Genomic DNA, 19,663 nt, shown 5'->3' on the forward strand with positions numbered 1-19,663 from the left:
CAGTTCACAAAGATATCTAGTAAATCTTGCAGCCAATTACAGTTCTCGATAGAGGGCACGTCAAGATTCAGTTTGAGATCGTCGGTGTAAACAACTATGCAGCCGGCTTTAAGTAACGAGGTTATGTCGTTGAAGAATAGGATGCAAAGAGCAACGGTCCAATATTGATCCCTTGGGGAACGCCAGATTTATTTGGAAACGCAGATGAAACGATAGATTCCAGCTTAACTTGCAAGACATGATCAGATAAATATGAGCCAAGCCAACACAGCAGTCATTGCGAGGATCGCAAATGCTGGAGCTTTCGTAAAAGGATGCGGAAATCAATCCTGTCGAATGCAGCTTTCAAAACAGTGTATACGGCATCCGCTTGCGTTTTTTCCTCGTGCTGCACGATGCAAGAGGAAGTGAAATCAAGTAAATTCGTTGTAACCGATCAGCCAGGCGTGAACCCATCCATGGTAGATGGATATATAGCGCTTAGTACGATTAAGAATTGCGGTACTGACAATAATTTCGAAAAGCTTGTTGTGTTATTTCCAGATACCTGGGAATTTTCTGATATCGGACCCGATTCTGATTCTGACCCGTCAAGTTAAACGTTGGCTGGGATAGTAGCGCATTTCCGTTTGAGTTGATGCAACTCCAAAATTCTCTCACGTTAATGATTGCATTGAAACGGAGCCAAATTATCATAACATGGTCGTATGTGGGTCCCCAGATGTTTGTTATAACAGTAAGGTCGTCACAGCGGGTTTTAAAATTTGGTTCTAGAATCTACTTTACAATTAATATAAAACCAAAATTGCTAGTTGGGATGCGGTTCAATCACAACGGGAACTTGGCTTTTGTTGGGAGGGATGTACACCACGCCCAGTAAAATTTTCCCAGTAAAAAAACCTCGCATGTTCGCAGTAACAAGTGCTAAGCTGCTAGCATACACTGAAGTAACCACAACGCAGGGATATTGCCGGGCGACAGCAATCAGTGCTCCTCCTTCGAAGCCGCGCTTGTCACTGTTGCGAGAGGAATGATCGCAGCGAAAAACGTTTAGCTTTTCGCCAAACAACTGCACTGAATTTATAGTATCGTTGAGTCCAGTTTCCGTCAGAATGATAGCATCAGGACTGCAGTCGCGGCACGCCAAATAAATTTCATTCACTTTTGTGCACAATCCCCTGGCATTTTGGTAGTAGATATCGTTGTAATGTGTGTCACAGTGCTGTAACGTTAGAGGGGGACTGTACACAGCGGGCAGTTTAGCAGTATTCAATAGATACTCGCCTTTGGCAGGAACCCACGGGTTTCCACCATCCACAGAAAATCATATTGTATTTAATTCATGGCAGCAACATCCTTCGAAGGCAAAGCATTGGCAGCAACCATGCGCGAGTCCAAGTTTTTTGTCTGATCGATAAACTCACGGAACAGCAAACCGGCTGGCCACGATGAACGGTCTAAAGCCATGTTCCGCATTTCAGGATCGAGTCTATCGATCAGAAGAGAGGCGACAGCCGGCATTGAACGAGCGCAAACCAGATCAGCTAAGTCAACTGCCCGTCAACGATACGCCGAACTGGAGAGCCTGGACTAATTCCCTAGGCGAACAAGGGGAAATCACCGCCGCCAATGGTGATATCCGTTTGTTGTACGATATTTTCCGCCACTTTCGTGGTGCTAGGATGAATACAAAGTTTCAGAGACCAACAAAACGCCTACTGTTCGTCGAATTAACTGCGTCAACTCGGAGGCGCCATCGCTGGATGAAATTGTAGAAGCCATCAAGAGTATGAAATCCAATAGAGCGCCAGGGACAGACTGTATTTCAACCGAGATTCTCAAAACTGACCCATTTTTGTCAGTCCAGATGTTGATGGCAACAACTGCAACTTTTCCGGTGGACTGGATGCAGGGCATATTGGTCAAAGTCCCTAAGAAAGGAGACCTAACGGAATGCGGTAACTGGCGTGGCATCACGTTGCTCTGTATTACTCTCAAAGTACTCTGTAAGGTAATCCTCAACCGGATCCAGGAGAAGATCGACGCTACTCTCCGGTGGCAGCAAGCTGGATTCCGTGCTGGCCGATCATGTGTAGATCATATCACAACGCTCCGCGTTATATTGGAGCAGATCAACGAATTCCAGGACTCTCTTCTGCTGGTGTTCGTTGACTTCGCAAAGGCGTTCGACCAACTCAACCACGAAAATATCTGGGGCGTTCTCGTGCAAGGTTTTGCACGACGGCGTCTTGTCCGACCCTATAAGGGTTACTGCTGGCGTGAGACAGGGCTGCTTTTTATCACCGCTTCTGTTTCTCATCGTTATGGATGAGATATTAGTTGGAGCAAATGAACAATAGACAGTTGATCGAGGATTGCCTTGGAATCCTCTAACGATGGAGCAGCTAAATGACCTCGAATCAGGAAGGCCAAATTGCAGGTCTGCGAAACATTTAGCGGGCTGACCAGATCACTCTACATACGAAAACCCGAGTTTCCAATTCAAACGATAACTCCGTACTGCTGTATGTCTGCGAAACGTGATGCGTCTCAGCGAAGCCAACGCAAAAACTGCAGGTATTGATTGATCGGTGCCTGCGATATATCATTCGTGCCTGGTGGCCTGACAACTGGATAGCCAATGAGGAACTCCATCGTCGATGTCGTCAATGGACGATAGCAACAGAAATTCGAATACCTAGGTGGAAGAGGATCGGACCATCGGACACACCTTGAGAAAAGGAGCAAACGAGATCTGCAGAGAAGCAATCAACTGGAATCCGCAAGGACAGCGTAGAAGAGACAGAGTCTGAGGCTCATGACGACGCAGCTTAGCCAACATCCGCGCTGCAGACGAGACCTAGCGACAGGTAATAGCCATGGCGGGTAACCGTCGGCAGTGGAGATCTCTGATTTCATCCCTTTGTTCCGCCGGACCGGCGGACATAAACACATAAGTAAGTAAGTAAGTTCATTTAAAAGCTTTTGTTCTACAATACTCTGTCCAAGAGTTATGAATACTTAAAGTAAACAATATCCAAGAAAGTCGGTAAATGAATTTTGGTCACAAGTCCATTAAGAGGACATAGACGTCTAAAATTTTTGAAAAAATCGTAATTTTTCATTTCAGATTTTGATTGTATAGTCTTTTTCGCTTACATTGATACTAATTTTGCAATGATCCGACCACGGGGAGTGCATTCCAGTGCGGTTGCGGCGTGGAACAACCTCGATGTAAAACGCCGCTCCCGTAAAAAGACGATTTTCAAACTCTATGTAGCTTTTTCTCAGAAACTACACAACTTATTGAAACAAACTTTTTTGTTTTATTAGTAGAAGGTTAACAAAGACTTTTATAACTTTTGAGCTTTGTAAACGAAGCACAGCTTGAGAAAAAGAAAATGAAGAAAAAAAGATGTTTGAAAAATTAAAATTTTGTCTTCTTTTTCTTATTCTTCTGGTCGTGTTTTTTGAACAGAGCTCAAAAGTTTTAAGAGCCTTTGTCAAGCTTATACCAACAAACCAAAAAAAAGTTTGTTTCTATACGTTGTGTAGTTTCTAAGAAAAAGGAACATAAAGTTTGAAAATCGTATTTTTACAGGAGTGGCGTTTTATTCCATCGAGCTTGTTCCACGCCGCACTGGAATGCTTATGAGTATGATAGTTTTTGGTCCACTTCCCGTGGTCGGATCATTACAAATTAGTCATTAGTCATTAGATCATTACGATACGATACAATACGGGATACGAGCAACTTTGGTGGAGATCGGGTAACCAACCCCGGTGAAAGCCAAGGTCGTATGCTGACAGGAAAGGAGGGCTCTTTCGAGCTTCGTTGGCCCTCCGGCGAAACAGGGGGTTGGTGTAGCAGGCTTTGCAAGCCGTCACCACGAAAAATACTAAAGCACGGAACGAAGAACAAATATATTCTTACTGGAACAATCGGAATAGACCCACGCGACGAAAAAGGACTATGGATTGGAAACTCGGGACTTGGAACTGCCGCTCTCAGTTTCCTAGGGAGTACTCGAGTGCTCTCCGACGTATTGAAGAGCCGCAAGTTCGACGTCGTAGCGCTGCAGGAGGTGTGCTGGAAGAGCTCAACGGTACGTACGTTCAGAGATGGACATACCATCTACCAGAGCTGCGGCAACACACACGAGCTGGGTACAGTTTTCATAGCGATGGACGAGATGCGGAAATGGGTGATTGGGTGGTGGCCAATCAATCCTCGAATGTGCAGGTGTAGAATCAAGGGTCGATTCTTCAATATAAGCATCATCAACGTGCACAGCCCTCACCTCAGAAGTACCGATGACAAGGATGAGTTCTACGCGCAGTTGGAGAGTGAATACGACCGCTGCCCAAAACATGATATCAAGATCGTCATCGGGGATTTCAATGCTCAGGTCGGCCAGGAGGAGGAATACAAACCGGTGATTGGAAGGTTCAGTGCACCCCAGCGAACCAATGAATTGGGCCTAAGACTTATCGACTTTGCCGCCTCCAAGAATATGGCCGTACGTAGTACCTTTTTCCAGCACAAAATCCATCACAAGTACACCTGGAGGTCACCAAATCAGACAGAATCACAGATCGACCCCGTTTTGATCGACAGTCGGCACTTCTCAGACATAATCGACGTCAGATCCTATCGAAGCGCTAACGTTAACTCGGACCACTACCTAGTGATGGTTAAAATGCGCCCAAGACTCTCCGTTGTGAACAACATTCGGTACCGACGCCAGCCTCGGTTAGATCTCGCGCGGCTGAAGCAGCCAGACGTCGCCGCAAACTACGCGCATTCACTCGAAGCTGCGCTGCCGGAAGAGGACGAGCTGGACGAAGCCCCTTTCGGGGACTGTTGGAACACTATCAAAACAGCCATCAGCAGTGTAGCGCAGAGCTCCATCGGGCATGTGGCCCGGAATCAGCGGAACGATTGGTTTGACGATGAATGTAGGAGGGTGATGGATGAGGAGAACGCTGCGCGGGCGGCCAAGATGCGCAGTGCCACACGTCAGAACGTGTAAAGACACAAACAGAAGAAGATGCAGCGAAACCAAATCTTTCGGGAGAAAAAGCGCAACCTGGAAGAGCAGGAATATGCAGAGTTGGAGCGGCTGCATCGTTCTCAGGAAACGCGAAAGTTCTACCAGAAAGTGAACGGATCCCGCAAAGGCTTTGTGCCGCGAGCCGAAATGTGTCGGGATAAGACTGGCAGTATTCTGACGGACGATCGTGAGGTGACCGATAGGTGGAAGCAGCACTTCGACGAACACCTGAATGGCGCCCAAGCAGAGAGCCATGGCGGCGGGAAAAGCGATTTCGACGGTGCAACAAACGGGGAAGAGGTGCCAGCCCCAACGATAGGCGAAGTTAAGGAGGCCATCATGCAGCTAAAGAACAACAAGTCAGCTGGAAAAGATGGCATCGGAGCGGAGCTTATTAAAATGGGACCAGAAAAGCTGGCCGTTTGTCTACACCGACTAATTGTTAGAATTTGGGATACGGAACAGCTACCGGAGGAGTGGAAAGATGGGGTTATCTGCCCGATCTACAAAAAGGGCGACAAGTTGGACTGTGAGAACTATCGAGCGATCACCGTTCTCAATGCCGCCTATAAAGTGCTGTCCCAAATCATTTTCCGCCGCCTATCACCAATTGCGAACAGATTTGTGGGAACTTATCAAGCCGGCTTCGTCGAAGGTCGGTCTACAGCGGATCAAATATTTACACTGCGTCAAATCCTCCAAAAGGGCCGTGAATACAGAGTTCCCACGCATCATTTATTCGTTGACTTCAAAGCCGCATATGATACCATCGACCGGAAAGAGCTATGGAAAATCATGGACGAGAACAGCTTCTCCAGGAAGCTCATCAAACTGATTAAATCTACGATGGATGGTACACAGTGCTGTGTTCTGATTTCGGGTGGATTGTCAAGTTCATTCGAATTACACAGAGGGCTTCGTCAAGGTGATGGTCTTTCATGCCTGCTGTTCAACATAGCGCTACAAGGTGTTATGAACCGAGCGGATATCAACACGCGGGGCACGATATTCAACAAATCTAGTCAATTCGTCTGCTTTGCCGATGACATGGATATTATCGGCAGAACATCTGTGGCGGTGGCTGAACAGTACACCAGACTAAAGCGCGAAGCAGAAAAGATTGGGTTAAAGGTAAATACGTCTAAAACAAAGTACATGCTGGCCAGCGGAACCGAGGCCGAACGACACCGCTTGGGCAGTAGTATACTGATCGATGGCGATGAGTTTGAGGTAGTCGATGAATTTGTCTACCTTGGCTCACTGGTAACGGCGGACAATGATACCAGCCGTGAGATTCGGAGGCGTATTATCAGCGGAAGTCGTGCTTACTATGGGCTCCACAAGCAATTACGGTCGAGCAGACAAAGTCCCCGTACAAAGTGCACCCTGTGCAAGACGCTTATTAGACCGGTTGTTCTCTACGGGCATGAAACATGGACCATGCTCGAGGAGGACCTGCGAGTGCTCGGAGTTTTCGAACGACGAGTGCTAAGAACGATCTTTGGCGGCGTACAGGAGAACGGAGTATGGAGGCGGAGGATGAACCATGGACTCGCACAGCTCTATGGCGAACCCAGTATCCAGAAGGTGGCCAGAATGCCGGACAACTACCCTGCAAAGATGGTGTTCGCCTCAAATCCGGTAGGAACAAGACGACCGGGAGCGCAGCGAGCAAGATGGTTAGACCAGGTGGAGCGAGATCTGGCGGAGAGTACTCGGTGTCCGAGGAATTGGAAAGCGGTAGCCCTCAACTGAGTTACATGGAGAAACTTTGTTCAACAGGCTTTGTCTTAGGACGGCAAGCCACCTAAGTAAGTAAGTAAGTAAGTAAGTGTGCCGTTGGTGTGTTTTTATTTTTTCGTGTCGGTCACACCATAGTTAGGGAATGACATTCTGCCAAACCTGTTCTCTACTTTTCCAAGATAAATAGCGATCCGTTGTGCAGATGGTGCTACTGGTTAACGTATTTTGATTCAAATTTTCGGACACAAGTTTTTCAAGGAAAATGTACGGGATGTCATGTCGGTTCGTCGGTGCATAAAGTTTGAAAATCGTATTTTTACAGGAGCGGCGTTTCATTTCATCGAGCTTGTCCACGCCGCACTGGAATGCTTATGAGTATGATCGTTTTTTGTCCACTTCCCGTGGTCGGATCTGTAGGGAACGAGCCGAGTTAGATGAATCAGCGTAAAGCAAATCTAATGAAACTGAATTATTTACTTGAGTGTAACTGAAATCCCTTGCATAGGAAGAATACCGTCATACGAACGGTAAGAGACAAGGAGAGAAATATATCGTTACGCATACTGTGTTACGCATACTGTGGCAAGATATAGCATACTCTAAACAAGAGTCAGTTTTTGGACGAACGTAGTAGCACTTTTTTTGTAGTTCCAATAATCACAACCAGGTAGCGAACGGTTGCTATTAGTTTTGCTCGAATTCGCCTATGGGAAAATAGCAACAGGCAAGAAAATCTTTTAATGTTACTAGGTAGGTACTTTTGAAAACATATGCGAGATTTCGTAATTCTGCAAGTAATTCTGGCTTTAGTTTTCAAAAGGTCGCATAATCAACCCTTTTGCATGGATTATGCGACACTTTGAAAACTAAAGCCAGAATTCTGCGACCCTTTTGACCCTAATCTGTACGATAATTTTGAAAAATGCCAATGTTCAAATATATAGTGGTGAACGATGTATAAATTTTTGCAGATATTTGAGTATATGGGTCTGCCTGTGTAAGCAGGGATGTAATGTATCAGTGGGATCAAAAAGTTAGTGAAATTCATCAAACTTTTGAGTTTTGTTCATCAAAATGCAAACAAGAATGCAAAGGAATATTCCTTTGCATGTCCAAAATATCTTCGTTGCCCTATTATTGGAAAACCTGATAGAAACACGGTGACAATGGCAACTCTGGCATCACGCATGAAATTGCTATTTTCTCTCCCTCTCCGTATACGCAACCGATGCTCTTTGTGCAGAAAACACACGCACACACTCATCCATTTTATACCGCTTTTTATCCCATTTCATCATCCTCCCTATCAGTTTCGGTGTTTCGTTTCGTTTCGAATTTCGACATGACACAACATACACAACGGCAGGACTGGCAGAGTTGTGTTGTGTTGTCTAGCATTCTCTTCATTCGCCATTTATCGCCGGAGCAGCCAAAGTCGGAGGAGCTCTCGTTTTTTCGTCGTGGTGTCGCCGCGTCGCGCTGGAAAAGAAAAAAAAGGTGCAGACGATTCACCTTTTTTTTGCGAATTTATGCATAATTTTCTCGTCGTTATCTGACGGACGACAGCTCAGCTCAGCTTGGAGTCGGAGTCGGAGAAGAAAAGTTTGCTTGTCGAAAAATCAGTGCCAGTGCCAGCTAAGAGTGAGGATGTTTGTTCACGGTAGAAGCAAAGTGAATCTGTGACGGTCCTCCGGACCTGTACCATAGGTGTGTAATATTTCACCGGAAGTGTGCGGGGCAGTAAGCTTGTTTCCGGGACTCCTCAGCGAATGCACAGTACCGACGACGTCTACAGTCGATTCGAAGCTCTTTCGATAAGTGACCGAACGAAAGCTCACGGGAAAAAGTTGCCATCTTTTTGCCGCACATAGGACTCTCGCAATACTATTGCAGGTTAGGAGTTAGAAGACTGTACGGCAAAGGTACTTCTGGTACTGGATTACGTGTTACTTTTCGCCTGTAGCCAGTAGAACCGGATACATCCGGTTCAAACTTCTGGAGGTGGAAAGCAACTTGTGCACAAGAAGAGAAATTTGCTGACCCCAGTCAGTGGTCAGTGATAAGAACCATGGCCGGGAGGATCCGAGCTCTGCCTACTTAGTGCGAAGAGAAAAACAGAAAATCGATTCCGAAGAATACACCTCCTTTTGTGTTCCACCCGCCGGTGAATTATTGTGTGCTTGGGCACGGTTTGTCCCATGGAAGATTTTTTTGAAGCAACCAAGAGCACGAATGTAAATTATGCTTATTTTAAAGTTATTCGTTTTGTCCCTACAAAGGGAAATGTTCTGAGTTTAGTAAACAACTGAATCATCATGCTTTGTATTGGTAAACAAAGTAGGCTTTACTGAAATAGCACTGTGTTTTAAAATTTTTGCACAGATTCTACTAATTATTACAAGACTTGCCCTGAAGATTATATTATTTTTGTAATATTGTAAAATGTTTAAAATTCTTATTCAAATGTATTTTAAAAGGAAAATTGAAACTTGAAGCATCGAGCTAGGTACTCCGATAGATTGAAATGTGTGAAAATCTAGTGAACAGATTTTGTGGTCAAACGAGTACTGTCGGTGGGGCAGACATTTACTATGTCCAGCGTAAAACAAAGTCTATCCTATAACAGCCGCTGCGCTGAACAGGGGCAGCAAGTTTTGTGCGCGAATTGTTTTCGGCAAACCAGAGGAAAAAAATCCCAAGGATTTTCCGTATTCGATCTGAGCTGAGAATATGAAATCGATTGATTTTTGGACTTTTTTCACGCCACCAGCGGATGACGGCGATGACTGTGGAAGTGTATAGAAGAGCTTCGAGCTGCCTGGCTGAAAGAAGAGCCAAGTGGGAGTCCAGTGAAGGTTTTTTTCCCCCGTTCGTTCTGTGTTCGTCGAATGTGTGGTGTTTCTTCTTTTCGACACTTTTGTGCAAATCTCTTTACACAGCACAGCCGTCGTCGTTGTCGCCGTCGCCGTCGTCATGCGGCTTCTGGTGGTGGTGTTGACGTTTACGTTCACGGGGGGCGTAAAAGTTGTGTTTCGCGTGGATGCGCGCATTTTACGGGAAAAAGTTTGCTGCCCTTAGTTGTGCTTATGTGCACGTTATGAATCATCTCTACTGTAAATCGGGATAGAAGAGTTTTTACTGGGGTGTGCGTATTTCAACCTTTTCAACAAATTTTGCAAGCAGTTTGGTGCGTCAGAATACCCCTCGAGTGTTTGTTGACTCCAGCAATCTGAACAGTTTGCAAAAGAAAAGTTGAAGCAAGTGTTGGTGAATTGCGTTCAAGAGATTATCAGCAATTTTGATTCTGGTAGAAGAAATGCACTAACACAACAGAAGTGGATGAGAGCGAATCTGCGAGAGTGATGAAGAAGAGTGTGCTTAGGAATTCGCAAAAGTGTTAGTACACCTATAAAAGTGTGCGTGAAACCGTGTAACGTGTGCTGATGTCAGCCGAAAGTTTCGAAAATGTGCAAACGCTACTACTTGACGCATAGGATCGTACTATCAGACGTTTATCATGAAACACTACTATTTTTCAGGATGTAACATTTAATTTGATAATTTTTAAAGGATGCATGAATGGTGAAATTTTAAATATCAAAACTAGTAGGTAGCCTCATTTCGAAAAAGTTCCACTAGTGAACGTTGCATAGTGCTGCTGACATCGCTAGGTAAACGTCAGAACGAAGAAGTGTCAGTTTTTAATCGGACAAAATTTTGATTTCTGTTTACCAAGGCATTGATTTTGCTTGTTTGTTAGTTCAAAACTTTATGTGAAAACAAAAATAATCGCCCGAAGAGTGTGTCGCTACATGAACTGTACGTGAATGAAACTAGTTTCGTGGCATCCCGTCCCAGTTCCCGCCGATTATCAGTAAGTTCGAAAAGAAAAGCACCGGAATGACACCAGTGACAGCTCAGCCGCCGTTGACAGCACGCCTGTTTAAGCAGTACAGTTGCGTTCGAACAAAAATGGGCAGTGTCACTTCGACAGAAAATGGCGTCTGCCAACTTTTTGGAGGAAGCTCTTAAATCAGATGTCGATGAATCCGCGGTGAGTGCGATCGTTGGAACGCTGGAAAATCAGTTGGATCAATCGAATACGAACCAGGTGCAACAAGTCGGTAAAAATTTCGAGTGCGGAAATGGTGGAAACAGTCTAAATAGTGCAATTGTGTCAAATGGAGGAGCGACCCCCATTAATAGTTCAGTGCAACAGCAGCAGCAGCCGAAGCACAGTAATAACCACGGTGTTCCCAATGGTGAAATCGTGTCGAATGTTATGAACAGCAGTACCAATAATAACAACAACAACAACAATAATAACAGTAAAACTTTTATCATTGCCACTAGTGGCGGCCAGAACGTGATCAGCAGCAGTGCAGGTCCCACGACTGTGGTGGTCGGCAAGAACATAACCGTCTCGGCCACCGGAGTGCCACCGTCGTCGACACCACCTGCCTTGATTAGCACGGTACCGACCACTACCTCTACCGGTTCGTCCGGTATTAACATCATCAGCAATCAGATAGTGGTTTCCGCCGGAGGACAGCATCCGCCACAGTTTAGCGTCGCGAACAACAATAACAATCCGCAGCATCAGTCGAACATGCCAAAGAATGAACCAGTGAAATTGGTTTATCCTGCTCCTGGTGGTGGCGCCGCTACGCATACGGCCGGAACTCAGGCGGTGATCAACATGAACAACAATCGCGTAACCCTGACCTCGACGGCACTGCCGAACGGGACCATATCTCTGTCGCAGGCCCCGCAACTCATACAGACGGGCGGGGCTGGAGGAAAAACGACTATCCAAGCGGCCGGTCAGCCGGGAAGCCACGGCCAACCGCAGCAGCAGACGCTAATCATCAAGAACCAGCAAACCGGAGCGGTGATTAACTCCGGTGCATCCGGAATCGTAACCATGTCCAAACCGATCAACAATCAGGTAAACATTTGAGTAGAAAAACGAGCGAGAGGCTGAGTCCGACAAGGATGTATAACTTGTTGATTGAATATTCCCTTTCTCTAACCACTTCCTGTATCACACATAAATATCATAAACCCTCATTTCCCACCCGTTCGGAAGTTTTGATGCCGATTGCTTCGCGCGAATTTTTGCCCCCCGGCTATAGGAAGCTTGTACATAGAATTTTACTGTGCCTTTTTTTGTATTTAGATTGTCTAAAAGATTGTAATTATTTAATGGTAAAAGGCGTGATTCCAGCAAATTAGGGCTAAAACTAATGGCTTTAACTAAGTGGCGCAGATTATAATTAATTTATTTTTGTAAAAAAGTACAGAAAAGATTTTTTGCGAGTGCAAATGCTTGTCTTGTTTTAAATAAATTTTTATTTTAAATAAATGTTTATTCAAATTAATGGAAATGGTTATTCGAAAATTAGTTTGCGCTCTTCCCTCTACCTCTAAAATAACAGTTTTTGCTTACCTACTTATAAAATTTTTATCAGCATTTTTACCATATTTTAAACTACACTTATTTTCTCCGTAATTGGGGATAGTTTGAAGCGTGAATAAACTTGTCGGAATATGAAATATGCCAGTTTTTTAGTTTTAACGAATACATGTTTAATACGTTTAACATAGGTAATAAATATAAGCAGGCCATGCATTTTACAACAGAACTTTTTTCTCTCACTGAATAGATTATTTAAATTATTAAATTAGGGACAGATTTGAATTACAAACAATTTAGTGTGTGCAACCTTTTAAATCAGTGATGGCCAAACTGCGACACTTATGGTCCTGTGGTCCTTGCGGCCCGTGGATTGATTTGATATTGATAACTATAGGGTAAATTTCTTAACGTTTGAAGTCATTCCGGCATGCGGATCTAATGAGGAGATCCGATTTGACCGGCATCATGCTTAAGTAGTGGCCACCCAAACTATATTGGGAGCCAGTTATAGTCGTATTCTAACCAAACTTTTTTGTTAGACCTTTGTGATTCTCCAATACATTGTGTAATCCTTGAACCACAGAGGATTGGAAAAACATAAGGTTGATTTCTCAACCGTTCTCAATTTTAAGAGGACACTCAGGAGCGTTACCATGTGTACTACAGACTGCTCCACCATAGCCGTGTTCTTAGCGCTAGCACTCACCAACCAGTTCATCCTGGTCCTACGTGTGTGTGCCAGGTGCGAGTAGAAATTTTCGAAATACGCAGAACCAGAAATCTCCGAGCTAAACGAACATGTTCACTGTTGGCCTAAATGTGTTGAAAAAGTAAAAACCTTGGGTATGAACATCTAAGACTTGACCCTTTTTATCGACTTTCTTCGCAACCGGTTATTTGAGTACAGAACATTTACAGGGCTAGTGCAACGATCCTCTGACGTACAGCTTGTATTTTCTATCGATCCTCCAGCCACTAGCCATAAATTGAGTTTTTTCTAACGTTACTTTATATTACCAAAATGTCTGTGAACCTTGGACTAAACCTAATGGCTTTTATTGGACCCCCAGCTATTTTGACTACTATATTGTGTTGGGTCAACAACATCATACACGTCCTCGTTAGCTCCGGCTTAAAACGGAGTTTTCGACGGAGCTGTTACTATCTCTTGACTCTTATCACCTATTTGAAGACCATTTTCTCTTACTCTACTTGGCCACGCGCATGGGAAAGGCCATAAACTACTACTCTAGCTATCTTCGTGCTAATTAGCATCGTTCTTTCTTGGAATCACTCGCACTACCCGTCCTTATAATCACCTATTCCGCACGGTAATACTGCTTTTATAAAAGTACTACAGAACTTCTCGTTGATTCTCTTAACTTTTTCTGCAATTCCCGCTTCGATCCAACAAAGTTTATCCCATTATTGGAATAAATTCCAGGTTGGGTAATGGATGTCCTAAATACGTGTTGTCAGACGCGTATACAACAAGTACACTCATCGTTTCGCAATACTTCCCAATTTTATCTAAGAGGCCAACGCTCTAGTACGAGAAGGGACGTACGAGGATTTTTATTTGGACCGATTTGTGTGGATCCATTTTTGGGACCCAAAAGCATCGCTTTGTCAACACGACACCACATGCAGCGCTTCCGGGACAGACGTACTTCAACTCGCAGCTGTGAAATAGAAATGAGGCAGTTCATTCACGACGGTTTCATCGTTTGCGTGACGGCATTTTTGGTGATGCCAGTCCAGCAGTAGTTCCGTGATTCGGTATTTTCATATTGCCGATTATCGTTGACGCCAATATCTGGGCCGTACTAGAGAGCACTGGAGCCTGACAAAAGTCCCAGAGAAACTAGAGTCTTGTATTATACTCATTTTAACTGCTCAGGTTGTTCGTGACTTCTGCGAGGTTGGGATTTGAATCGAAGTCCTCGGCGTGAATGCTAACCACTACACCGAAAATGATCGGTAAACTATCAACAACAGTCCTTATATGTTGTGGTGAATAGTGAAGAATTTATAGAAGGCAGAAAATCCTAAGTTTCTTCCACTACCACATATGTAATACAGAATTCAGCATGAGGGGAGCCTGCGGATAAAGCCATGCTAAAGTCACTTTGAAATCGAATGAATCACTGCTTCTAAGATTCGAGCTTACAACTTTTCAATCTGGATTCGGTAACATCCAAATGTCCACTAAAGAGCTAGTGTTGAAAAATACTATGGTTTGACACACTATTTGCCATATTTTCGAAGAGCATTCCAAATGACCACTTGACTTTTGAGTTCCAGTAGAACCGACAACGGATGTTCCGGAGTGTGAGGCGTAGGCCAGCGCTCTACAGAATAGTGTAAGATTGATTATTAGTGACTATAAATGAAATGGATAACTTTTGCGCAGACATTTAAGCAGATTTCTAGTTTTATTTCATCTGCTACTTATGACGTTAAAAAAAATTCCACTGCGATCTGGAATATCTCCGGTAAAATGCCAACCTAATGTGGTTCTTTTAAGACTAGTTGCATAAAAATCCATTGAAAATCAGTGTAGATAGAGCCAAAAGTGTAACTGAAAATACCTTTATTTTTGATGTCGAGGAAGTAAAGGTTAAATGATAAAGAGCGGGGCTGTGTCCTGTTAGGAGTCCCGTGATTGTGCGTAGTTCACTACGAGTTAAATAGAGTAGTTTTTTTTAGCTACTGCAGGGGTTGGGTAGATAAACTGTTTAGCTTCTCTACAACCCTGTGTTTGTTTCCAACGGGATACTATTTCTAGCTTTTCCCATGTCATCAGTACGCCTTTCACGGCGCATGTGGAGGTGCCCAGAAATGGTTCAGGACCAATAAATTGCTGAGCTGATCCTTGTCTTGCTAGGTTTTCAGCAAATTCATTGCCCTCGATTCTGCAGTGACCGGGCACGCAAAGTAATAAAACTTTGTTTTGGCGGGAGAGCTCTCTCAATGCTGTGCTGCACTCCCAAACTAATTTGGACACGCATTTGGCGGACTTGAGTGCCAGTAGTGCTGCTTGGCTGTCCGCGAAGATATCGATTTTCGCATGCCTGTACTTTTGTTACAAGCATATTTTTGCACACATGTATATTATGTTGCATATACACTCAAGTCGCTTTTTACGCAAAGGATACGTCCCCCGTAAATCAAAACCACGTAAATTCCGAAATTCGCGACACTTCTGCCTGAAAGACAGTCGACCAGTTTCCCATGGGAACATATTAATCTATGCCTGAAACTATTCTATATGGAATTTCGAAGTTAGTTCTTCTATCTATACGATCTTCGTTCTTTATTATTAGTTCGTTAATACGGAAATTTTCCAGTATTTTTGTTTGACCCGTAATATTGCCCTGTTGCATATTTCTACAGCGAGTTAGCCTTAGAGCACTTTTTTCCGCTTCCAATTACACAACCTGGTAAAGTGGAAGAAGGTGTAAAATTGCTTCTAATGCTTTGGTTGGGGTACTTCTCGCAGCTCTCATCTGGGGCACAGTCATCGTCATGGAGCTATCGCATTACCGGCACATACGCTAATGCTGCTTTCATTGCGCGAACCATTCTTTCCCAACAGCTCCTCGATGTAACGAGCGGCAGGGGAGTTAAATCTTCACTGGGTGTGGATGTTTATTCTCTTGATTTCTTTCTGCAATTGCCGCTTCGCTCCAACAAAGTTTGTCCCATTATCGCAGTAAATTACTTGCGGAACGAATCACGTTGAGTGAGTTTCTGCACTTATCAGCCCGACTGCATCCGTGGATCCACTCGATGAACTCAATGAGTCTTCTCCCGGAATCGACCCAGCTAAAATTTGTTTGGATTCTGCACGTTATTTGAAATGAAATAGCCGTCCTGTAATCTACGAACCGGTTGCAAATTATGTCAATAAAAAAGGATCAAGCTTTAAAGATTTTAATATCCAAGGCTTTATTTTGTGTTATATATCACACAAGTTTGTGTTATATACGCTAATGATTCGTTACGTAATCCTTTTCTTTCCAATCCTTCACTTCGGATGTCTCTTGTCACTTGTAACATTGCCTGTCTTGTTCTAGACGAAAAGAATTCTATTTTTTTCTATGCTATCCTTCTACAAGTGACTTGAGATAAATTGGTTAGTTCACTATTTATTTATTACTTTTTTAATGGAACTTTCAACCGGTGGTTGGTTCGCCCCAATATACGGTTAGTTCACTTTTGTCAGCATATTTCGAGAACGTCTCAGACGTTTCAGAAAATTACTATTTCTCAAGGTGAACGGCAATTTCTGAAATGATATTTTAGAATATTAAAACCGTTATTATTTAAGTAATCGCTCATTTTGCTTTCTTTTGTTGCTTAGCTAAGAACAGCCACTGGGAAACCTGCTTGGTAACTCTTCTCCAGGGGCTTAAATACCAGCGTCTTCGACTCTGAGATACGATGCCTTCTTTCTAAAAAGCAAATCAATTCAAGCCTGGTGCAGAGCAATGTTAATCGTATTTGAAAGTTGCTGGCTATGGTACTGCTAGAAGAAAATTATCCGGCGTTGTTGGTCTGGGAGAAAAGCTGGCATACCAGGAGCATTGGAAACCTAATTTCTCTCAACGTGATCTCCGTGAACGTCCGAAAAATTGTGTTTGTGCATCATCTGCCATAACTGGTATCGATTAACTTTATCGTATGCTGCTTTGAACTCAATAATGATGTGACGCGTGGGCACTTTGTACTTCCGACTTTTCTACAAAATCTGTCAGATGGTAAAAATTTGGTGCGTATAGGCTTGAGCTCTCATGTTCAGAAAAATCGGCTGATAATTCAAAACTATATGCTATCGGTGATAGCGAGCGTAACAGGAACTAGCAGAGTACGTTGTAGGTGGCGTTTAATTGACAGCCGAACCGATCAGCCTTGTAGATGGAACAAATAACTCCTTCCATCCGGTAGTTTCTTCTCCCAAATGCTACAAAGAACCCAGCGAGAGCTGTTGCCAGCGTTTCTTACCCATGTTTTTAAAACTTTACTCTAGCTACGCTGCATTGATCTAATCCATGCGAGCACTAAGGAAAACTATTTTGTCGGTAAACCTAGTGAAACGAATAAACCTAGGCAAAGGTGATTTCTCTGCCCCCCGCAATGGGCGGTTGCTTTCGACGGCGAGTCACCGGGAAACACTCGCAACCTGCCGACTCGTCCTGAATCATCTAGAAAAGTGATGAAATGATGTTTGAGGAATTATGTAAAATGACCTCACACACATCCAAATGGCGTTATGCTAAATGGCATTATACTAAATTACTATGTCAAATGAGCTACCTCCCTGGAACACTACTATCTTTCATGAACATTGTAGGTTATGTTCCGTTCCGCCACGTACTGGCGTTTTGTGGAGTTTTGTCGAACTCAATAAAGGTTCGAAAACTAGCCATTGATAGGAGACCAAATCGAGAAGTAAATTAAAAATTATCGACAATAGACCAATCCAGCTGTTTAGTAAAATGGAGCGATTAGGTGTTACTGTGAATGTTGTATGCTGCTTTACATTACCTGACCAGTCGAAGTTTGTGTCTGGAAAAGTATTCTCCTACTAATTCTGAGTTCCGCAGGGCAGCAAGCTGAGTCCATAGCTTCTTTTTGCTTGCCATAAACAATGTTTCTCTTTTGCTCCCAAATGGCGATCGATTGTTTTATGCTGACGTTATAATTTTTTTTAAAGTTATTACGAGCCTGAGGTGCGCAAAGTACTAAATTCACTTGACACCAAATGGTCAGATTCTGCTAAAATTCGAACGCATGATCACTCATTTATAAAGCAAACTTGGTAATATTGCGGATACAGAGCCCTCAGCCCGGTTCGTATCCTGGGTATGACGTCATAATCATTAAAAAGAGCCGTCTAATTTTTACGAACGGTTTCTATTTAACCGTCGTATTTTGGAAGTTTCTTCCAACATTTGCTTCAGTCCACGTATTAAACAACCGATGAGATTACCGTGTTCAACAGTTTTTCTTGCTATTGATTAATACCGTGTTGTTGGTATAACCTTCATTAAGACATTCACCTCGATTTCATATTCCATCCGCGCCCGTTCCGATCACATTCGTTGCATTCTGATCGCTATTTCTGATCGGATCCAGGTCCGATTAGTATGTAGAATTAGAGGCTATTACTCTTCTTTATCGATAGACTTTGCCGACGCTACAATTACGGGGCTAGTGCAACAATCCTGCTGACTCCAGCATGCACCACCCAGCCGAAATTCGAACATACGACGACTGACTTGTTAGATCAGCAGTACCTCGAAGCTATCAGCATCTTTGGCTCGAGCAGCACATACCTCGAAGCTAACTGATCTTCGCATACGGGAGAAACCCTTTAGTTTGCTGCAAAAATAGCTGAAAAGCTTGAAAAAATTTGTGGTAATATAGTTGCTACTGCCCGGTAAATGTATCAAGTGATGCCATATGGCATCATTATTGAGCTGATTCGGGTTAATTCGCTTTTCCCCGATATTATCCCAATGGTGCGTGGATGGCCGCCACTTACACCGTGTCGAATTAAAGTACATAGTTGAAATTGTTGACAGTAAGCACGTTGCTCGAGCACCATTCTTCAAATCTGTCTATTATGCACTAGAGTTCCATACGGTGGAATCATCTTAAGATGACTGACAGCTAGGAAGCGAAAGTTGACAGTTCACTTACTTTTACTTACTTTTTCGGCGACAATCCGCTTATCGAATCCATGCCGAATTCAGGAGCCGTCTCCACATTACTCGGTCCTGAGCTGCCACTCTCCAGTCGCCCCTAACACCCGCTGTTCTTGCATCCTCGTCAACAGCGGGGTCTGCCTCGAAGTCGCCGGCCTCTATCGGGTTCTCTGCTTAATATTATTTTCGCTGGTCTCATCCGGCATCCTTGCTATATGGCCAGCCCATTGTAGCCTGCCGTATTTTAGTCATTTCACAATATCCGCATCTTTGTACACTTGGTATATTTCATTATGCATACGCCTGCACCACACTCCTTTGTCTAATATGCCGCCAAGAATTGATCGCAGGCCGCTATCCGCCTTTTTACTTCACGGCTCACATCGTTGTCACATGTCACTAACGTACCAAGGTAAACAAATTCGTCGACCTCTTCAAAAGTATCTCCATCTATCACCACCGCAGTTCCAACACCTGAAGGGCTACCAGCCACCATATACTTTGTTTTGGTAGAATTTATGATAAGCCCTATCCTCGCAGCTTCCTCCTTACGATGCGTGTACGCTTCTTCCACAGCTCTACGGTTAACACCGATGATATCGATGTCGTCCGCGAACCCTAGGAGCATATGAGATTTCGTGATGATGGTACCGCTTCTCTGCATGCCGGCCCTTCGAATAGCACCTTCCAATGCAATGTTAAACAGCAATTTCGATAGTCCGTCACCTTGCTTC

General features: G+C 43.9%; 1 protein-coding gene across 4 annotated transcripts in view; it reads left to right on the forward strand.

Annotated features, from left to right (window-relative positions):
• Positions 1-10,356: 10,356 nt before the first annotated feature.
• The window catches only part of LOC128738843 (transcription initiation factor TFIID subunit 4), a 35,832-nt gene continuing 26,525 nt past the window's right edge, over positions 10,357-19,663 (forward strand). For all 4 annotated transcript variants that reach the window (XM_053834266.1, XM_053834269.1, XM_053834267.1 and 1 more), the window contains exon 1: positions 10,357-11,745. In XM_053834266.1, coding sequence (XP_053690241.1) covers positions 10,795-11,745 — 951 coding nt within the window. In that variant the 5' untranslated portion in view covers positions 10,357-10,794. The remainder of the gene's footprint in view (positions 11,746-19,663) is intronic.

This window comes from Sabethes cyaneus, chromosome 2, assembly GCF_943734655.1.
Source record: "Sabethes cyaneus chromosome 2, idSabCyanKW18_F2, whole genome shotgun sequence".
NCBI lineage: Eukaryota > Metazoa > Arthropoda > Insecta > Diptera > Culicidae > Sabethes > Sabethes cyaneus.